General features: G+C 40.6%; 1 protein-coding gene across 1 annotated transcript; it reads right to left on the minus strand.

Annotated features, from left to right (window-relative positions):
- Nucleotides 1-6776: 6776 nt before the first annotated feature.
- RS1 (retinoschisin 1) lies at nucleotides 6777-12398 on the minus strand. The gene is made up of 5 exons (XM_044441705.1): nucleotides 12333-12398; nucleotides 12083-12188; nucleotides 9903-10044; nucleotides 8393-8588; nucleotides 6777-6929 (listed from the first exon to the last, which is right to left on the minus strand). Exons 1-5 carry the CDS (start codon nucleotides 12396-12398, stop codon nucleotides 6777-6779), a joined length of 663 nt encoding a protein of 220 aa, XP_044297640.1.
- Between the last annotated feature and the right edge of the window lie 3342 nt (nucleotides 12399-15740).

Here is a 15740-nt window from a genome sequence, read left to right on the forward strand (position 1 = left end):
TATTTTCACTATTTTGCTAACTACTGATCCCATTGTTTCACCAAAGCAACAACTGGTTTCATTATTAATGAGATGCACTCTTGTTGAAAGCCAAATTCAAATACACTGCTTAAACTAAATAATCCTTTAATTAGCTAGCCAATGGTGCCTTCTTTCATTTTATCCCTCTTGTATCAAGATATGACTTGCTTCCATTCAGTTTGATTTATTGTAGGCAGTGATTGTACTGGTGGATTGTGATAAAAGTGATACGTTAATAAATACCAAGAATGAATGTGGAAGATATTTTTTTACCATTCTGTTTCAGTTAATTGTTCTAACTACAATAATGTGCCTCACAGAATGGCAATGATTACATTTTGCACTATATTTGGGGATAAATGTAGGCAATTTCCTCAGCTGATGAGGAAGCAGGTGTTTAAAAATAGTGCTGCATGAATGCCTTGAGGGTGCTCTAGATGCATGGAATTAGTGGTGCCAGTTGGAGATAGACATCTGCCCCTGAAAACCTTTCCTCCCACTTTAATTGAGCTGGGAGGAGTATCACTGTGGCAAAGGCATATCTGAAGACTTTGCCAACGAGTTCAGCTGAGCTTGGATAAGCATCGCTTTGTGATAAAAAGGGATGCACTTACTTGTTCTTGCCTTATTGCATCAGGGTGTCAATATTTTTTTCAACCACCCCATTGTTCACTCAGTTGCATATTGCATAGTCAAGCAGCCCTCCAGTGCCATCAATGCCTTGCTGCAAAGCACCTGGCTGAATTATAAATCCCAAATCTACCATTTTCAGTGTTCAGCTCTAGCATGACCTATGTGGGTCTCTGTACAAGCCACTGCATCCAAAGTAAGCAACTCGATGGTATCTTACACCAAATACAATGATTTAATAATTAATATATAAGCAATCTAAATATGTTTACATAACCAAGCAGCTAAAAAGACTCTGCCCATTTAAAACTGGCTACCTCTACAGCTACTAGGGTCATTTACTTTTACTGGTATAGAAACCTCCTTCCACTCTCCCAAGACATGGTAAGTACCTGGACTGAAACCACTACAGATTCTGAAGGCGATACACTTTCATAATGGGTTGATAGTTCAAGTTAATCTATTATAATATGCTGGCTGGGACAGGCATAGCATCATAGACCCCTTTCTATCTAAATTTGCATAAGATTGTGCTGCAAGTCTCCCCTTTAATTTAATTTAATTTAATTTAATTTAATTTTAAGGTTGTGACAACTTGCGGACTTCATAGCTTGATCATCAAGGCAGTTTTTCTTTCCATTCTCCAGCCAGCTTTACTTAACATCCAGCAAGGGTCAAGAGTTCTGCAGAACTTGAAAGCTTGCTTGCTATTTTGTGACATTTTGGTCAATTCTAATAAAGATATTGCTCAGCTGTGGATGATAGAATCCATATATATATATATAAATGACTGGGATATTCCAGCCAGTTTCTTCTTCTAGTGTGGAACTTGCACTGGTTAGTGTCTTAATTTGCTTTTGAAAGCAGAACCTTAATGTTAAAGTTTGATAGTTGGTTCTCATTTCTCATCATATTATTTATTTGTTTGTCAGACAAAAGAAGCTAGTTTTCTAATCCATCTCCATGGCATTTGATAAATACATTTTGTGTGGCAGCTCACTAGTGTTAGTGTTTTTTTTACTACCAGCATGAAAATGTACTGGTAGTACATCAACTTTGCAGCACTACCTTTGACATTTTCTCCAAGCTGTGTCTTGTTCCTAGATTTCCTCAAACATATGCTGTTTTGGAGCGTTATAATCTCCCAGCTATTTTAGTCTCCTTTCTTATCCTCCAGCAGCATTTGCTTTTGAATCAAGAAAAGCATTTATATTTACAGGTTGAAGCTCAAAAGGTGAGGATATATTAGTATTAGCAAACACAGGTTTGTGGGGAAGTAGTTGGTATTTTGAGAAGGGTGCACATTTTGAGATAATTAGTATGAAAGCCTTTGCTGTTTCTAGTTCTCCACTTATACAATGGCCATCTTACTGCAGACAGCTATACAAAAATCACAGATGAGCATGACATGAATCTGCAAACATAATATACAAACAACACTAGTTCATAGAAGCAAGAAAAGCAGGAAGGCATTTATTACCCTGAGAAAGGACTTGTCAAAACACGCAGATTAGGATACCTGGAGATCCATCCAGTTCTCTCCCCTCCCCTCCCTACTGCAACGGTTTGTGGCAATATATTAGGTACAAGCCCCACTGAGGGGAAGAAGGTACATTCAGGATGCCAGCTGTGTGGGATCTCATAGCCCTGCAGTTGTCCCATTCTAGCTCAGATGGGCACACAGCTAACTTCACCTCCCCAGCCACCAGTGGTTTGATGGTCTCCAGGCTTTTGTGCGATCCCCACCACTTTCTAGCTCTATGAGGTGAAGTGCCTCTCCTAAGACAGAATTACTGGCAACAAGCTACACTATGATTTCAAGCCTATTTTTAGTTCCACCCTTTGTGTCTTTGGACCTCCCCATCACTGAAAACCTCTGAAATCGAATGCTGGGCCATGGGCTAAAGGCATGTCCTTACCCCTGATATATGCAGTGTGGCACAGCCCAAAATTTGGGTCTCTGTTATGACTGTATGTGAACCAAAGTTTATGTAAATACATCAGTGTATATGTACAGCCTCGGCTAGGCAATCCATGCTCCTCTTCCTCATTACTCAGTCAACCTCTTAGAGCAATAAACTGTTGGAATAAGAAGAACCTACTTTGGTGCAAATAAATACCTTCCAAAAATGGTTGAAAATTCAAAATAAGATTAGTCAAGTCTCATGCAGGATTGCATCTCCACTTTATAATTAGAACACATTTTATCACAGAGCTGTGATTGTGGGGAGAAGTCTCAATAGTATACTAAAGTGTGGGATGGATGTGCTGCTGAGAGGATATAGTGTGTGTGTGTATACATGTGTGTGACAGCAAGGTAGGTTGTGTCAGAAAACAACGTATTTGGTTAACATTTGCAAAACGGCTGCTATTGTTGTATCATGTATAAAATCCAACTGCTTTGCCAAAAGAAAAGTTATCTTAAAACTATTTATTAACTTCAACTGAGACAAAACCACTCCCTTTGGTGCTGGCCCAGCTTAGTAAAACATGATTATCTACAAGTTCTTTCTACATTTGGATAACTTAATGGTAATAGGGCTGTGCATAGAAGTACCGTATATGTATCTGATGAGAAAACATATTCTTCTTCTAGAAACAGCATCACCTGCTTGTATTGCTATTCCTTGGATGGCTTCTGCGTTTTCCCCATATCAGTTCTGAATTATATTTGTGCTGACATGCTACATTAAATGCACAGCATGGGGCTGATCCCAGCTACTTGGGAGTGTGTGCAGGTGCATGGGATCTCTTCTGGACTGGGAGCAACATGTGCAGGTAGGAGAAGTTTAACCTTCCTGTTCAGCCTCATTCCCCTTACTTTTCCCCTCCCCAAAGGGATTAAAGAAAGGGCAAAGAGAGAGTTTCTCTTGCTTTAACCTATACATGAGGTAATTGGGCAGGGAACACCTTGGTGGAAACAATTACAGCCTCCATCTCTCTGTAATGGTTCCATACTACAAGATGGGATCTGCTACAGGCTAAGTACATAATGAAGCATGTAGTTTAGCCCTGAGGAACATACTGCCTGTGTACTTATAGTTGGATTAGGAGAAATGTGTATCCTTGGGTGGATGCATTTCATGGGGCAAAAAATGCTGCCTATTTGAATAAGAATTATTGCACATTTAGATATGATTGGAACATAATAAAACCCATGTAGAAAGCAATGCTTTCAGAGGAGTAGTTGCAGAGATGGCATTTTTGAGGTCCGAGGCCCAAGCAGGGCTGTGCTGGTATGTTAAGGCCCCAGAGATAATGGATATAGGTCCAGTTCTATGTATGAAGCCATCTACTTTGCATGTTTTTCTGGCATGTCTGGCATCATGTTTTAAGTAGGTCAAAGACTGACTGCTTGAAATATCACAAGAGCCTCCATTACTACAAAGTCAAGGTTACCATGTGCTAGCAGAGAAGACAGGCAATGTCATGGTCTAGACAAAAATACTGCAAATACTGCAATTTCAACAAGCTTAACTCAAGTTGAGCACTGTCCCAATTTGGAGCGTCAAATTTTAGTAACAAGAGGAATGGTCTTTTAGAAATTTGCATTAGCTTTCCAGGGCACCAACTGCAGAGTAAAAAGGTGTAACAAATGGCATGTTAACATTCAGCAGGCCCAAACTGGCATGCTGCACTTACTGGACTTTTAAAAAACCAGAAAATGGATTCATTATTCATTACCTTTGATGCCAGAGAGAGCCTTTCCTCAAATAATTTGCTTCAGCTACCTCCATTAAACTTGAAATGGGTGCAGGTTTCTTTTTTGGCACTTGAAGCTCCACATTGCACAACACAAATTATGTTACATGAAAATACTGTCCCAAATATAGAACTGGCAATACCTTGGGGAAGGCTGCTTTGGAAATTCAACCACCGCAACACAGTTTTAGAGACCTTAAAAATCTGAGAATCTCTACCTTGTATACTCCTTTTCAAACTCTAAGTTCCAATGATAGTTTATCCTACAGGTCAAAGTTTTCTGCTTGTCAGGGGTGGGGAGCATGAGGGACAGAAACTTGCCTGTGCAGTTTTGTCCTGTTCAGAACTGTGTCACCTGCATGTTGAGCATGAGAGTCGACGCTAAGCCACACTACTGTAGTGCAACTGCTTTGTTACACGTGTTGCAATCACTGGACCTTTCTGAGGTAACTTTCAGCTGAAAAGCAACTGGATGGGGCCTCCTTGAACAGGGCCAAGGTGATGCTGGCCATTCTTAATGGCAGCCACTTAAGATTGCCAAGGTCTGTGCAGGCTCTGGCAACAGAAAGGTTTTCCACTTCCAGTGCAGAATTCCAATTCCAATGGGGATGGATTAGTTTTACACAGCAGTTCAAAACAAAGATTATATCTAATAATGTTGTTAACTGATGTTGGATGACTGACCACACCAGAGGCTTATGTTCAAGTTTATAAAGGCTCCAGGTTTCAACCCCATGTTGCAATAATTGCCAATAAGTTTACCAGTTGTATGTCTGGTTGTATATGGTAGAATATGAGAAAAGGACGGTTTTGGTGCAAATCCAGTATGAAAAAGAAGAACAACTTAAATCTTCAAAATAATTTTGGTTTTATTATTGAGTATCATTTGTAAATGAAAGACTTTACATTTAAAAGATGCGTGATCTATGATTAGCACATGGATATAACAAATGATTTTCATTATTTACACACGTCTATATGTTTACATATTTAAATTTCACCCAGACTACAATGATAAGTTTTGTATAATTACTTGGGCACCCAGTGGATCAGTTAATAAAAACAGATTAAGAATTCTATTTTTTCCCAATTTATAAAATGGGAATAGCTCTAAAACAGTAAAAAAGAGAGATCAGAACAATCTAGCATATTCTAGATCAGAAACATTTTTGTTTGCAGATACAGTGAAATATTTATTTTCAGGGCTTTTTTTGTCATCGAACGCACCAGAACAGCGTTCCGGCACCTTTTATTCCAATGGATTTTACGAAGTAATTTTGAATCGTAGCAGATCAGCGGCAAACATCATTAACACAGTGCCTGCGGGCTGCTTTTGTGTCCGCTATCTGATTGTGAGATAGTGAGGGCGCTGCTCTCGGCTTGGGACGCTCTGCTGTGTGTGTGGTCGCGCACTTACTGCCAGCGACGTGCGTTCTGGCACCCTTTTTTTTTTTTTTTTTTTACAAAAAAAGCACTGTTTATTTTTATTTGGTTTCATTCAGATTTGTTCCTCTTTTCTTCTTCACAGAAAAGGCCAAGCTCTCCCAAAAGCTTCCCACTGGGGGAAGTGGGTGCAAGACATTTTAGCTGATTCCCCACTTTCTCTTGCACGACCTCTAGTGCTTCAGAGGCCTTTTGGGGGCACAAGGAGCTGCTTTGGGGAGCAGCAACTGACAGAAATCACATCCCCTCCCTTCAGTCAGCATGGGAGGAACTGTACTGCTTGACTAATAATTCACTCCTTTAATAATAATAATAATAATAATAATAATAATAATAATAATAATAGTAATGCTACCTAAACCAATCCCTGGAAAATAACACTTGAATAATAACAATACTCAAATAATAGTAGCTAATAATAATAATATAAAATAGTAATTGTTATACTAATTGAAAATCTAACATTAACTTGAATAATCTAGCACCTTGTTGATAATTTTGACATTGGTTAAGTTCTGTTAACACCATCAAATGCAGATAGACCGCAGTGAAAAGCTGTTGCTGCTGCTGCTGTTGTTTTGGTCAATTGTAGTTAGAAATATATTTTACCCTGCTTTGCTAAGGGTATTCGCTTTCATGAAAGCTTACAAAGAGCATCTTAGCCCCTGCCCCACAGGAGCTGTGGAGGTGGAGGCTTGAATGCATTTCTGATTATGGACTTGGAAAAATGATCTAGACCTAAATGCCATCTCAGCTTGGCTCTCTATTTACTTCAATTATTTACACAGAATTCCATCAAATCTACCAGATTAAAAAGTATCCAAGTCAACACGGATCACTGAACAATGCTTACAATTTCAGTAGTATACCGAGATCCTATCCTATGGACACGAAGTACCTATTCATCTTATTCATGGAACTTCTCTGTCTTCCTAATACCTCCCAGCTCTTCCCTTGCAACCCAGGGCTGAAGTTCAGCGTCAAGCACATTTATTCATGCACTCCAGCAGCTCCATCCTGATTGCGATGCGTACATGCCAACCAAGAGGAATTAATCGAATGTAGCGGGAGACAATGGGTGGGCGCAGGAGGTTCTGCACAGAAGATGTTCTGTCTGAATTTCCATAGAAAACCTACAGAAAACCGAGGGTGAGTGGGAGGGGAGGTGGAAATAAAAAAGAGAGACTTCATCATGCAAGAACCTATGATAAGATTCATTTTATTTTGGATTCAGTAAAAACAAATTTATGGACTTAAATGACTTTGTGTGACTAATTTGTCAAGCAGTGCTACTGACAGTTGCTACCTCTAGAAGCAAATTACTTCCAATTACATGGTGCACGTTCCTAAATTCAGTTCAGAGGGATAAACCCATCTCCATAGCTAAATTATGTATATGTAATAGTAGGATGGTAAAGTGTATAATCTCATCCCTGTACGAAGCATGCAAATCAAACATATGACATACCTTATTTAGTATAAATAAGAAGTAAATGCTGCAGATATATCAGTTCTGAAAGAGTATAAACATTATTTATAAATGAAAATTTCCCTTTGTTATTCTTCTCAGTTTTCACCTTTAAGATCATATGCATATTTGGCTCCAATATATTCAAATCAATGCAAACATAAATACTCTCTCCTCCCCACACCCTAGTAATCTCTGAACCAGTAATATGTCTAGGCTTTATACGATATGCTAAAAATTGTGTTTAGATATGTGTGTGTGTATGTGTGTTGTATGCTTATATTTTTGGATGTATATGGTTTTTGAAATGCATTCTTTTAAGGCTTTAATCCTTGTAAACTACCCAGAGTGCTTTGGCTATTGGACAGTATAGAATTTGAATGCTAATATAGCACAGTAATAGCTAAAACAACTGTCACAATCAGACAGTTTGTGATTAGCTGGTAGTTAGTCCAAAAATCCCATCCTAGGAAAATTCACACTCTGAACTCTAATTTCCTAATTCCAAACATTTGGTTAACACAATATTTAATACAGACTGTGCCCTTGCACTTGGGAAATCCATGGATCCAATCAGTTCTACTTGCAAGAAGCTAGTTGCATGTGGCAATTTAAGGCACTAGATAAGTGCATATTTCCTCCCAGGCACACAGAGCTTATTCAAGGGATTAAATGAGCATTGTGATGGGACTGGAAATGCACACTTCCAGGAGCATGTCTGCGCCAGCCTTCCCTAACATGATACTCTCCAGATGTTTTGGACTTCAACCTCTAACATAGTCAATAGCAGGAACACAAGGTTTGACATACAAAACATCTGGAAGTCACCAAGCTTGCTTACACCTACAACATTTATTTAAAAGATTCATATACCACCCCTCAGCAGAGGTCCAGGAGAGGTTTACAAAAGCAACAGCAGAAGGCCACTTCTGTATATGTACATTTCTTGCTCAATCAAACAAAATGTATAGTGATTATTGACTCAAATATAGTTACTAATTTTTCCACAGAATTAATAAATACTAAGTTTTTATCTTAATAATGCTTTTCATCTTGACACTGAATTTCTCTTCATTAATAACAGATGCAAATACTGTGGCAGCTTCCCAAAATGCATCTCAAACTAACCCTGTTGTTTCCTGTCTGGTCTTTGTAATAAACCCAGTTCAGGTTCTCATCAGTCCTGTACTGCACACTGTATTTTGTCATCCATTCATCTGCATCACACCGTCCTTGCGTGAGTATCCCCGAAATAACTTTGATTTCCTTCAAGTCAATCTGTAGCCACTGGTTAGTGTCTTGGTACTTGGAGAGCCAGGCACACCTGTTCAGAATGACAGGAGAAAGGACATACAAGATCAGGAACATATCTTTTATAAAGCAAATGCTAGTGGGTGGATGAGATGGGGCTTATTCTAGGACGTGGAAACCATTTATTTCACTCAGCAATGCACTAATGCACTCAGCAATGTTGGATTTAAATCAAGGTAGGTTAGAGGGAGGGCCAGCCCTACCATTAGGCAGAGTGAAGCCATCAGCTGAGGCAGCCCATGCTGCAAGCTGGCAGCAAAGTGTAGGAGAAGAGACCTGTGTGCCATAAGGCCTTCCCTGCATGCCCTTTATTAGTCTGCTCCTTTCAGGTACAATGGAGGATGCTGCCCCATTACTGAAGACAGCACTGAAGACAGATTCATCTGCCAGTCCAGGTAGGCTGAATGGTCAAGGTGCCACCTTGTTCTTCATATCAGGCAAACAACCCTGGTTAGTCATGTTAAAATGCAGGCCAAATCCAGCACACCTGGAGTCTCCATTCGGCCTGTGCAGATGGTAATGCCCCTTTCCTCCTACCACAGTCTGGGGGTTCCCTGCCTTTTGCGTGGTCATTTTCCTATTCTAATAGATCAGAATGTTTCTGTTGGGAACTGGTTTCTGGCAGAAAGAGTTTCAAACGAAAAGATGCTAGTATTTTTTGCATGCTTGGCCCCATGCATTATTGGAATGCAGTCCCAGAGGGTCGCTTTGCAACTGAATTTGACCCTCAATTGAAAGAGGATCCTGATTTAAGTTCACTAAAGAAAGAATGTTAGGAGGCCAATATCGTTGTATTTATTGAGCCATTGTTGTAAGCCGCCCAAAGACACGTAGTGACAGGTTAGAAATATCCCAAATAAATAAATTAAATAGGGAGAGTGACAAAGAGATGATTCAGGTGGGGGTGATGTAGAAAAGGGATGAAAAAGATTGAGGGCAATGCATCCAGCTCAGAGAAACAGCAAAAAGGACATGTAAAAGCGCTGAACAAGCTTTTCTTCAAACAAACAGGATTTGGTTTACATAACTTCCATAAGAGGGCCAGTGTGGTGCAGTGGTTAAGAATGCAGAAAAGGGACTCTGGAAACCTGGGTTCCAGTCCCCACTTGGCCACGGTGCTAACTGTGTGACTTTGGACCAGTCACAGATTTTCAGCCCAACCTACCTCACAGGGTTGTTGTTGTGAGGAAACAATTAAGAGGAGAGTTATGTGAGCTGCCTTGAGTTCCTTGAAAGGAAAAGGGGCAGGATATAAATATAGCAAACCAATCAATACGTTCTGACTGCCTCTTTGTGGGCAGGAATGCTAGGATACCATGCAGCTTACCCGAAGCCTTGCCCATTCAGACGGGCCTTGTTTGCAGTCCATGAAGTATACCATCCGGTGTACTGCTCTGGGCTGGAGCAGCTTATCTGGTCTGAAGTAACCGCTCCGGACTCAAAGCCAAGGGGCTTGTGATATGGACATTCTATAACAAACAAAGAAAAGCCCAATAAAAGGACACATTCTGTGAGGCAGGGGTTGATCTTTCGGGCTTGGGAAAGTATGCCCCTTGCTTGCTTCCCCCCCCCTTGTGGGAGGGGGAAGAACGGAGCATGTGGCTTGGCTCAAAGACCTGAGTGCACATGGTGCACAATTCCTGGGTTGTCATGTTATAGAGACTCAGTTTCACTAGGGCAGGGTGGCTTAATAGTATGAACAAGCCATCCCTGACAAGCCATGGTCTTGTTATCATACCCACAATGGGTTGTCCTGTTATCCAAACCCTTTATGGCTTGTTAAGAAACACTGCCACGTCTTTGGGCAAGACAGTGCAAATGCTGCTGCTCTCCTCAATACAGATTTGTTTCCCAAACTCAGCTTAGTGTGCACACTCTGTGCCATGTCGTCCATGAAACAACTCTCACCGCTGAAAGAGCTGAGAAAGCAGGCCCAGCGGTATTCAGCAAGCTCTGCCCCCAACCTCCATTTGTCAATGGAGAGGGAATACCAGAGTGGAAAAGGCTGGTGCTCAATAACTCTCACTAGCCCAGCTCCACCTTCGTTCCTCTAGCAAGTAGCGCTCTTTCCGTTTCTGTTTGTTTCTGGACCAAAGCAGACAGACATCACTTTACTCATATGTCCTCCCAAAGAAAAGCAGATTTGTTTCTTTGTGTTTCAGAACTACTGTTTTCAATACTTGTCTGTGAAAGGGGGACAGGAGGGATTTCATACAATGATTTTCAGAAGGACAGAGACTGTTGTAGACTGTTGTGGTTACGTATAGCCTAGCTTTGTCCAGCATCACTGAACAGGACACTCTGGCTTGTACATAAACAAATCTGTGAACAACAAAAGCCCATTGATGCTGCTGCTTGTAAATTCTCAACAAATAGTAAAGATTGATTCAAGTGCCACTGTTACTTATTCCTTCCCTTTCCTGGGGCACTTTATCTCTGCTTTCACCCTGTAGTACCCTGCTTTTATTTTCTATTTAAAATATGATGTTTGTGTCATTTAACCACCTGAAAAGAGTCTAAGGAAAGGTGCGCACAATTGTCTTCAGAATGCAGGAAGCCCCTGTCATTGTGGTGTCTGGCTGTGCCCATATGGAGCCGTTGCTGGCACAAAATACCATGTCCATTTTGATACTACATGATACAAACTGCAGCAATTTCTTTGCCTTTGGCATATTGTGAAGTCATTGAATCGTGGAAATTGCATCAACAGCATGAGCAGAAGTGTTCCAGCAATGAAAGGTAAAAATGGGCTCAGATATCTCCAGTGTGGCAGGTGGCAATGTTTACTAGAAATAAGTTTTATTTTTAGTGACTCTAATCTTTGGTTGTAATGTACTTAAGAGGTAACCTTCTGTTCAAGAAAACAGTCATAGAGAATGGAATTACCAGACAGATGTCTGGCAACTGTTAGACCAAATCAGTTAAATTATTTAATGCTGTTAAACCACTGACCTTAAAAAATATGTGTGTACTGGGCATTAAAAAGGCTTTCCCTGCAAGATAATGTGTTACAATACAACTGTGTATCTTTTATCCATAATATGGATCTCCTGGCACTTGAAGGTGAAAACTGTTTCTTGATATACCTACAGTTTAATTTAAGTTATTTTGCAAGCAGGACAACATTCCATAGTCAGCAGTAAAAAAAAAATCCTGCTACATTTAATATAGGACAAATTCTGTAAATATTGGAGGCAAGTAACTGTAACTGAGCAGCTTCACACTTACCAGCTAACTGTGGGTTAAACAATCCGTAGTTAGCTATGGTTGTGACAGAGCAAGCGGCTCTGCTACCTGCTGTGTGCTTGCTTCTTCTTTACATTTGGCTTTGTAAGTATGCAAACATTGCTGTGACATGGGAACCTGACACCCTTGGTTGATTAGGATTAAACAATGCAGAGTTTTAACGCGATGACAACCCATGGTTAAACTCTTGAGTGAAACAGAGTCCTCTGGAATGGCTAAACTGGGCCATAAGTCAAAAGAAAGTAAAGTGAAAGTCCTTACCTGGCATACATTCCAGACTGTTTGTTCCAGTCGACCATACTGAGTTGGGACTTCCCTGGCAGTCACACTTGCAGGCTTTGCTGTGCCAGTGCTCCAGCCTGTCATCCTAACAGAATGCAGAAGGGACCATCAGCCTGGCGCGGGCATGCAGTGGCAAACACGGCATCACTGCATAGCCCAGCGCCATGGGTAGGGAGGCAGAGAACCAGCGAGTAAACGGATTCGGTTTTATTTGAATCTCTGCCCGTACCCACGGCTTTGGGCTGCTCAGTGATGCCACGTCTGCCACCATCTTTGGCAAGGTGGCACTTTTCATGGAGACGTATCACAGCTCAAAAGGGAATGAAAGCATGCAGAAGATGCAATGCCATGGTCTGCGATATATAAGGAATTGCGGGGAGCACAGAGAATTTAAGCATGCTGCATCCCATTAGACCAAGTAGAATAGTCAGTCAAAGCTTCTGGATCACCTTGAGCTAAAAGTAGCCAAACCAGTTGTTGGGGATTCTAGCCATTTAAGAGCTAACCTGAGGATACAGAGGGAAGTCCCCAGTTCACCTGTCACCTGAAACATGAACTCACTAAAAGAGCTTTAGGCAAGCCACTAATGTAACAGTATATACTTCAGCAGAACAGAAGGGACAAACAGGCTGAGGCTTTGTGTAAGCAGTTTTCCCTACATCCTGAAGAACTCTCTATGAATGCTAAGTATTATATTGCCTATTATATTGCCTCTTCCCTGTTGTACGTCCAATAAACCACTTCTCTAGCACATCTGTGTCAAAGGCTAGTCCAATTTAAACAAAAAACAACTCCTGAAAACCGCATGTTTCTTGCAGGTTCTGAGATTCTTGAACTCTGGAAAATTATGATCCCTTGATTTTGGAGAAAACACCTTAGGTAGCTGGTTTATTCTTGCTATCTATGTGTTCATAGTTTACACAAGAGGAGAATGAGTGAATGGGGCTTCAGAGCAGTAGGGAAAGGGCAATAGGCAACATGACACAAACAACTCAGTCATTTATGCACTGACACTCATTTTGCAGACATTGTACAGTAATTATGGGGAAAAGAGTCAAATGCATTCCACAAAGAGAAATGCCCACCAAATGTTTTGAACTACAGTTTCTGTCCACCTCAGCCAACATAGCCAATGGTCAGGGACTGTAGAAGCTACAATCTAAAGCATCTGTAAAACACCAGGTTACCTACTCCTGGGCATCAGGAAGAAAAATATTTTTAGATTTGCTAAAAACCTAAGCCTGAAAAAAGCCTGAAGAAGGCTAGCCTTCCCACAAAAAAAAAAAAAAAACCATGAAAAAGACAATGAAATAGATCCAAATATTGCTACACTGTTTGTAACAAGCAGATGAATATGGAATTTGTGGAATTGCACTTAAGAGGGATACAATCCAAAATTCAAATCAGGAAGCCGAACTGGAGGGAATTTGCTAAATTAGCTTTTTCACCTGCCCTAAAACTGTCATCTGATGACCAGAGATGAGAATCAGCATGCAGGGGAACCTGGAGAAAGCAAGCTAACTAAAATAGCCACATATGAATATGGGGGAGGGGGTGAAGTAGGGCACTATTGAGCAGCGATTCCTAGATAAAAGGTCCAGTTGGTCTCTGTCAATATATAAAACTGTGCTATGTTTACATTGCAAACCAGTGTCTGGCTGGGAATGATAGAAATTGCAGTCCAACATATCTGGAAGGCCCTACTCTGGTGGAAGGTCACTTTGAAGAATAGTCTTCATTCAATATTCAGTCTTATTAAATATTGTTAAATACTTGTTTAAAGTTATTGTTTAAATAAAGTCCATAGTGTATGTGTGTAAATAAAACTGTATATCCTGAAACTGTGTTAATGTTGGTTGGATATGTTGTTAAATGTTTACCATAAATCACCCAGAGACCAATCAAGCTGAAAGCATAAATATGAATGCCATACACTCCTCAGAGCGCACTAGAAAAGTAAGCTCCAGAGGTATTTGAACTGCCTGCAAAAGAAATGTAAAGGACTCACCTCTGCAGGTGACAATGCCAGAGTAGCTGCTCAGGAAAGATAACCCAGCGTGAGAGAGAAATAAGACGAGAGTTAACACAGTGGCTTGGAGTTATTGAAGTGAATGGTAAAAGGTATGAATATGAATTATAGGGTCACTCCTTTAGCACCAAGCATTGCAATATGTTGGATGCCCAACTGTGGGCACAGACCAAAATAGAGAACAGCGTGTATTTTACACAAGCTGTTTCCAGAGAATTGAACAGAGGTGGACAACTTTCGGCACTCCACGTTTGTGCCGATGACGACAAACATCCCATACCATTAGATGGGGTAGTGGGAGTTGTAGGCCAAAAGATCTAGAGGGCCACAAGTTGCCACTCCTGTACATAGGGTACAATCCAAATTTCTAGTGACAGTCAAATCTGGATTGTAAATGTTCTGCTTGTTGCTGCTGCTGCTTGGCTTAGTTTTCTTACCAATCTCTTTCTAGAATTGAAGAGTTGCCCCGATCAAGCAATTCCTCAAGGATGCTAGAGTTCCAATACATACACAGAGCTCTCCTGACAGGCAAGTGGGGCTTCCTTGTTTTTATCAATGAGAATTGATATTCCCACCAACACACAGGAGTGAATGGAAAAAACACACACAGTAGGACTTAAAACATCAAGAACTAATAAGAGGGAACATGGCACAAATGAATTCAAGACCCAGTCAGCATAACTGCTTGCCCATGACTACTGGAGGACACTGATGATTCAGGTAGTGGCCACTGATGATACCACTGAATAACTGTGAAGGTCTGAAGTAAGATTGTTTATGCAATTTGTCAGTCTGAGGTTGGGTCTAGGATCTGCTCCCACAAGAAGGACACCCCCATTCATAGATCACTCTCCTTGCTTTTTGGAGAACTCCTCTTTCTCCTGTCTGTCTACAGCTCATTCCACTTGGCAGGAACTCTTAACTCTCAACTCATGAAAAATAGCATTTCCCAGAGGCTTGAGGGAATAGGAGGATGGCACAGAGAAGTCCATGTTGATCTAGTGTTACTCTGGATCCAACCTCACGTAATCTGCCTCTCTGTTGACTTCTTAGCCAACTTGGAACTTCATTTGATTTCCATCTACCATACTTACCCTACAGTTCTTCTAAGTCTATTTATTGCATTTCCCTTGGTTGTTATCTACCATATGATTTATATGACCTTTGACAAACTATCAAACTATTTTCAAAATAATTAGTTACTGTTTCGCTGAGTCTAGCTCACAGCAACTAATCTAAAACTCAGCTTCAGACTCAGTGAGCTCTGACAATCAGCAAGTGCACAATGAACACCATTTTGAGTATTCATTTTGAGTTATGAAAATGTCCAGGTTGATTGAAGGTGTTCAATAAATAATCAACATAAAGCTTGTTGAAGAGTTATCACTTCCAGAAACACTGCAGGTAACCTTGGTTCAACTTTACAGTCATCACCTTGCTAAATGCTGTTGAATTTTATGTCTCTGTGTGAACTGATGCATACACTTTATTGTGAAATCTGTTGACTGGATAAATTCTGAATTACTTATCACTTGGTTGCTGTAAAAGTCAGTACATCAGGAAGGAAGTGGGGGGACAGTACATTATTTCCACTGGCATGTATAGCAA

The sequence above is a fragment of the Varanus komodoensis genome, unplaced genomic scaffold, assembly GCF_004798865.1.
Source record: "Varanus komodoensis strain SLA01 unplaced genomic scaffold, ASM479886v1 scaffold4, whole genome shotgun sequence".
Lineage (NCBI taxonomy): Eukaryota > Metazoa > Chordata > Lepidosauria > Squamata > Varanidae > Varanus > Varanus komodoensis.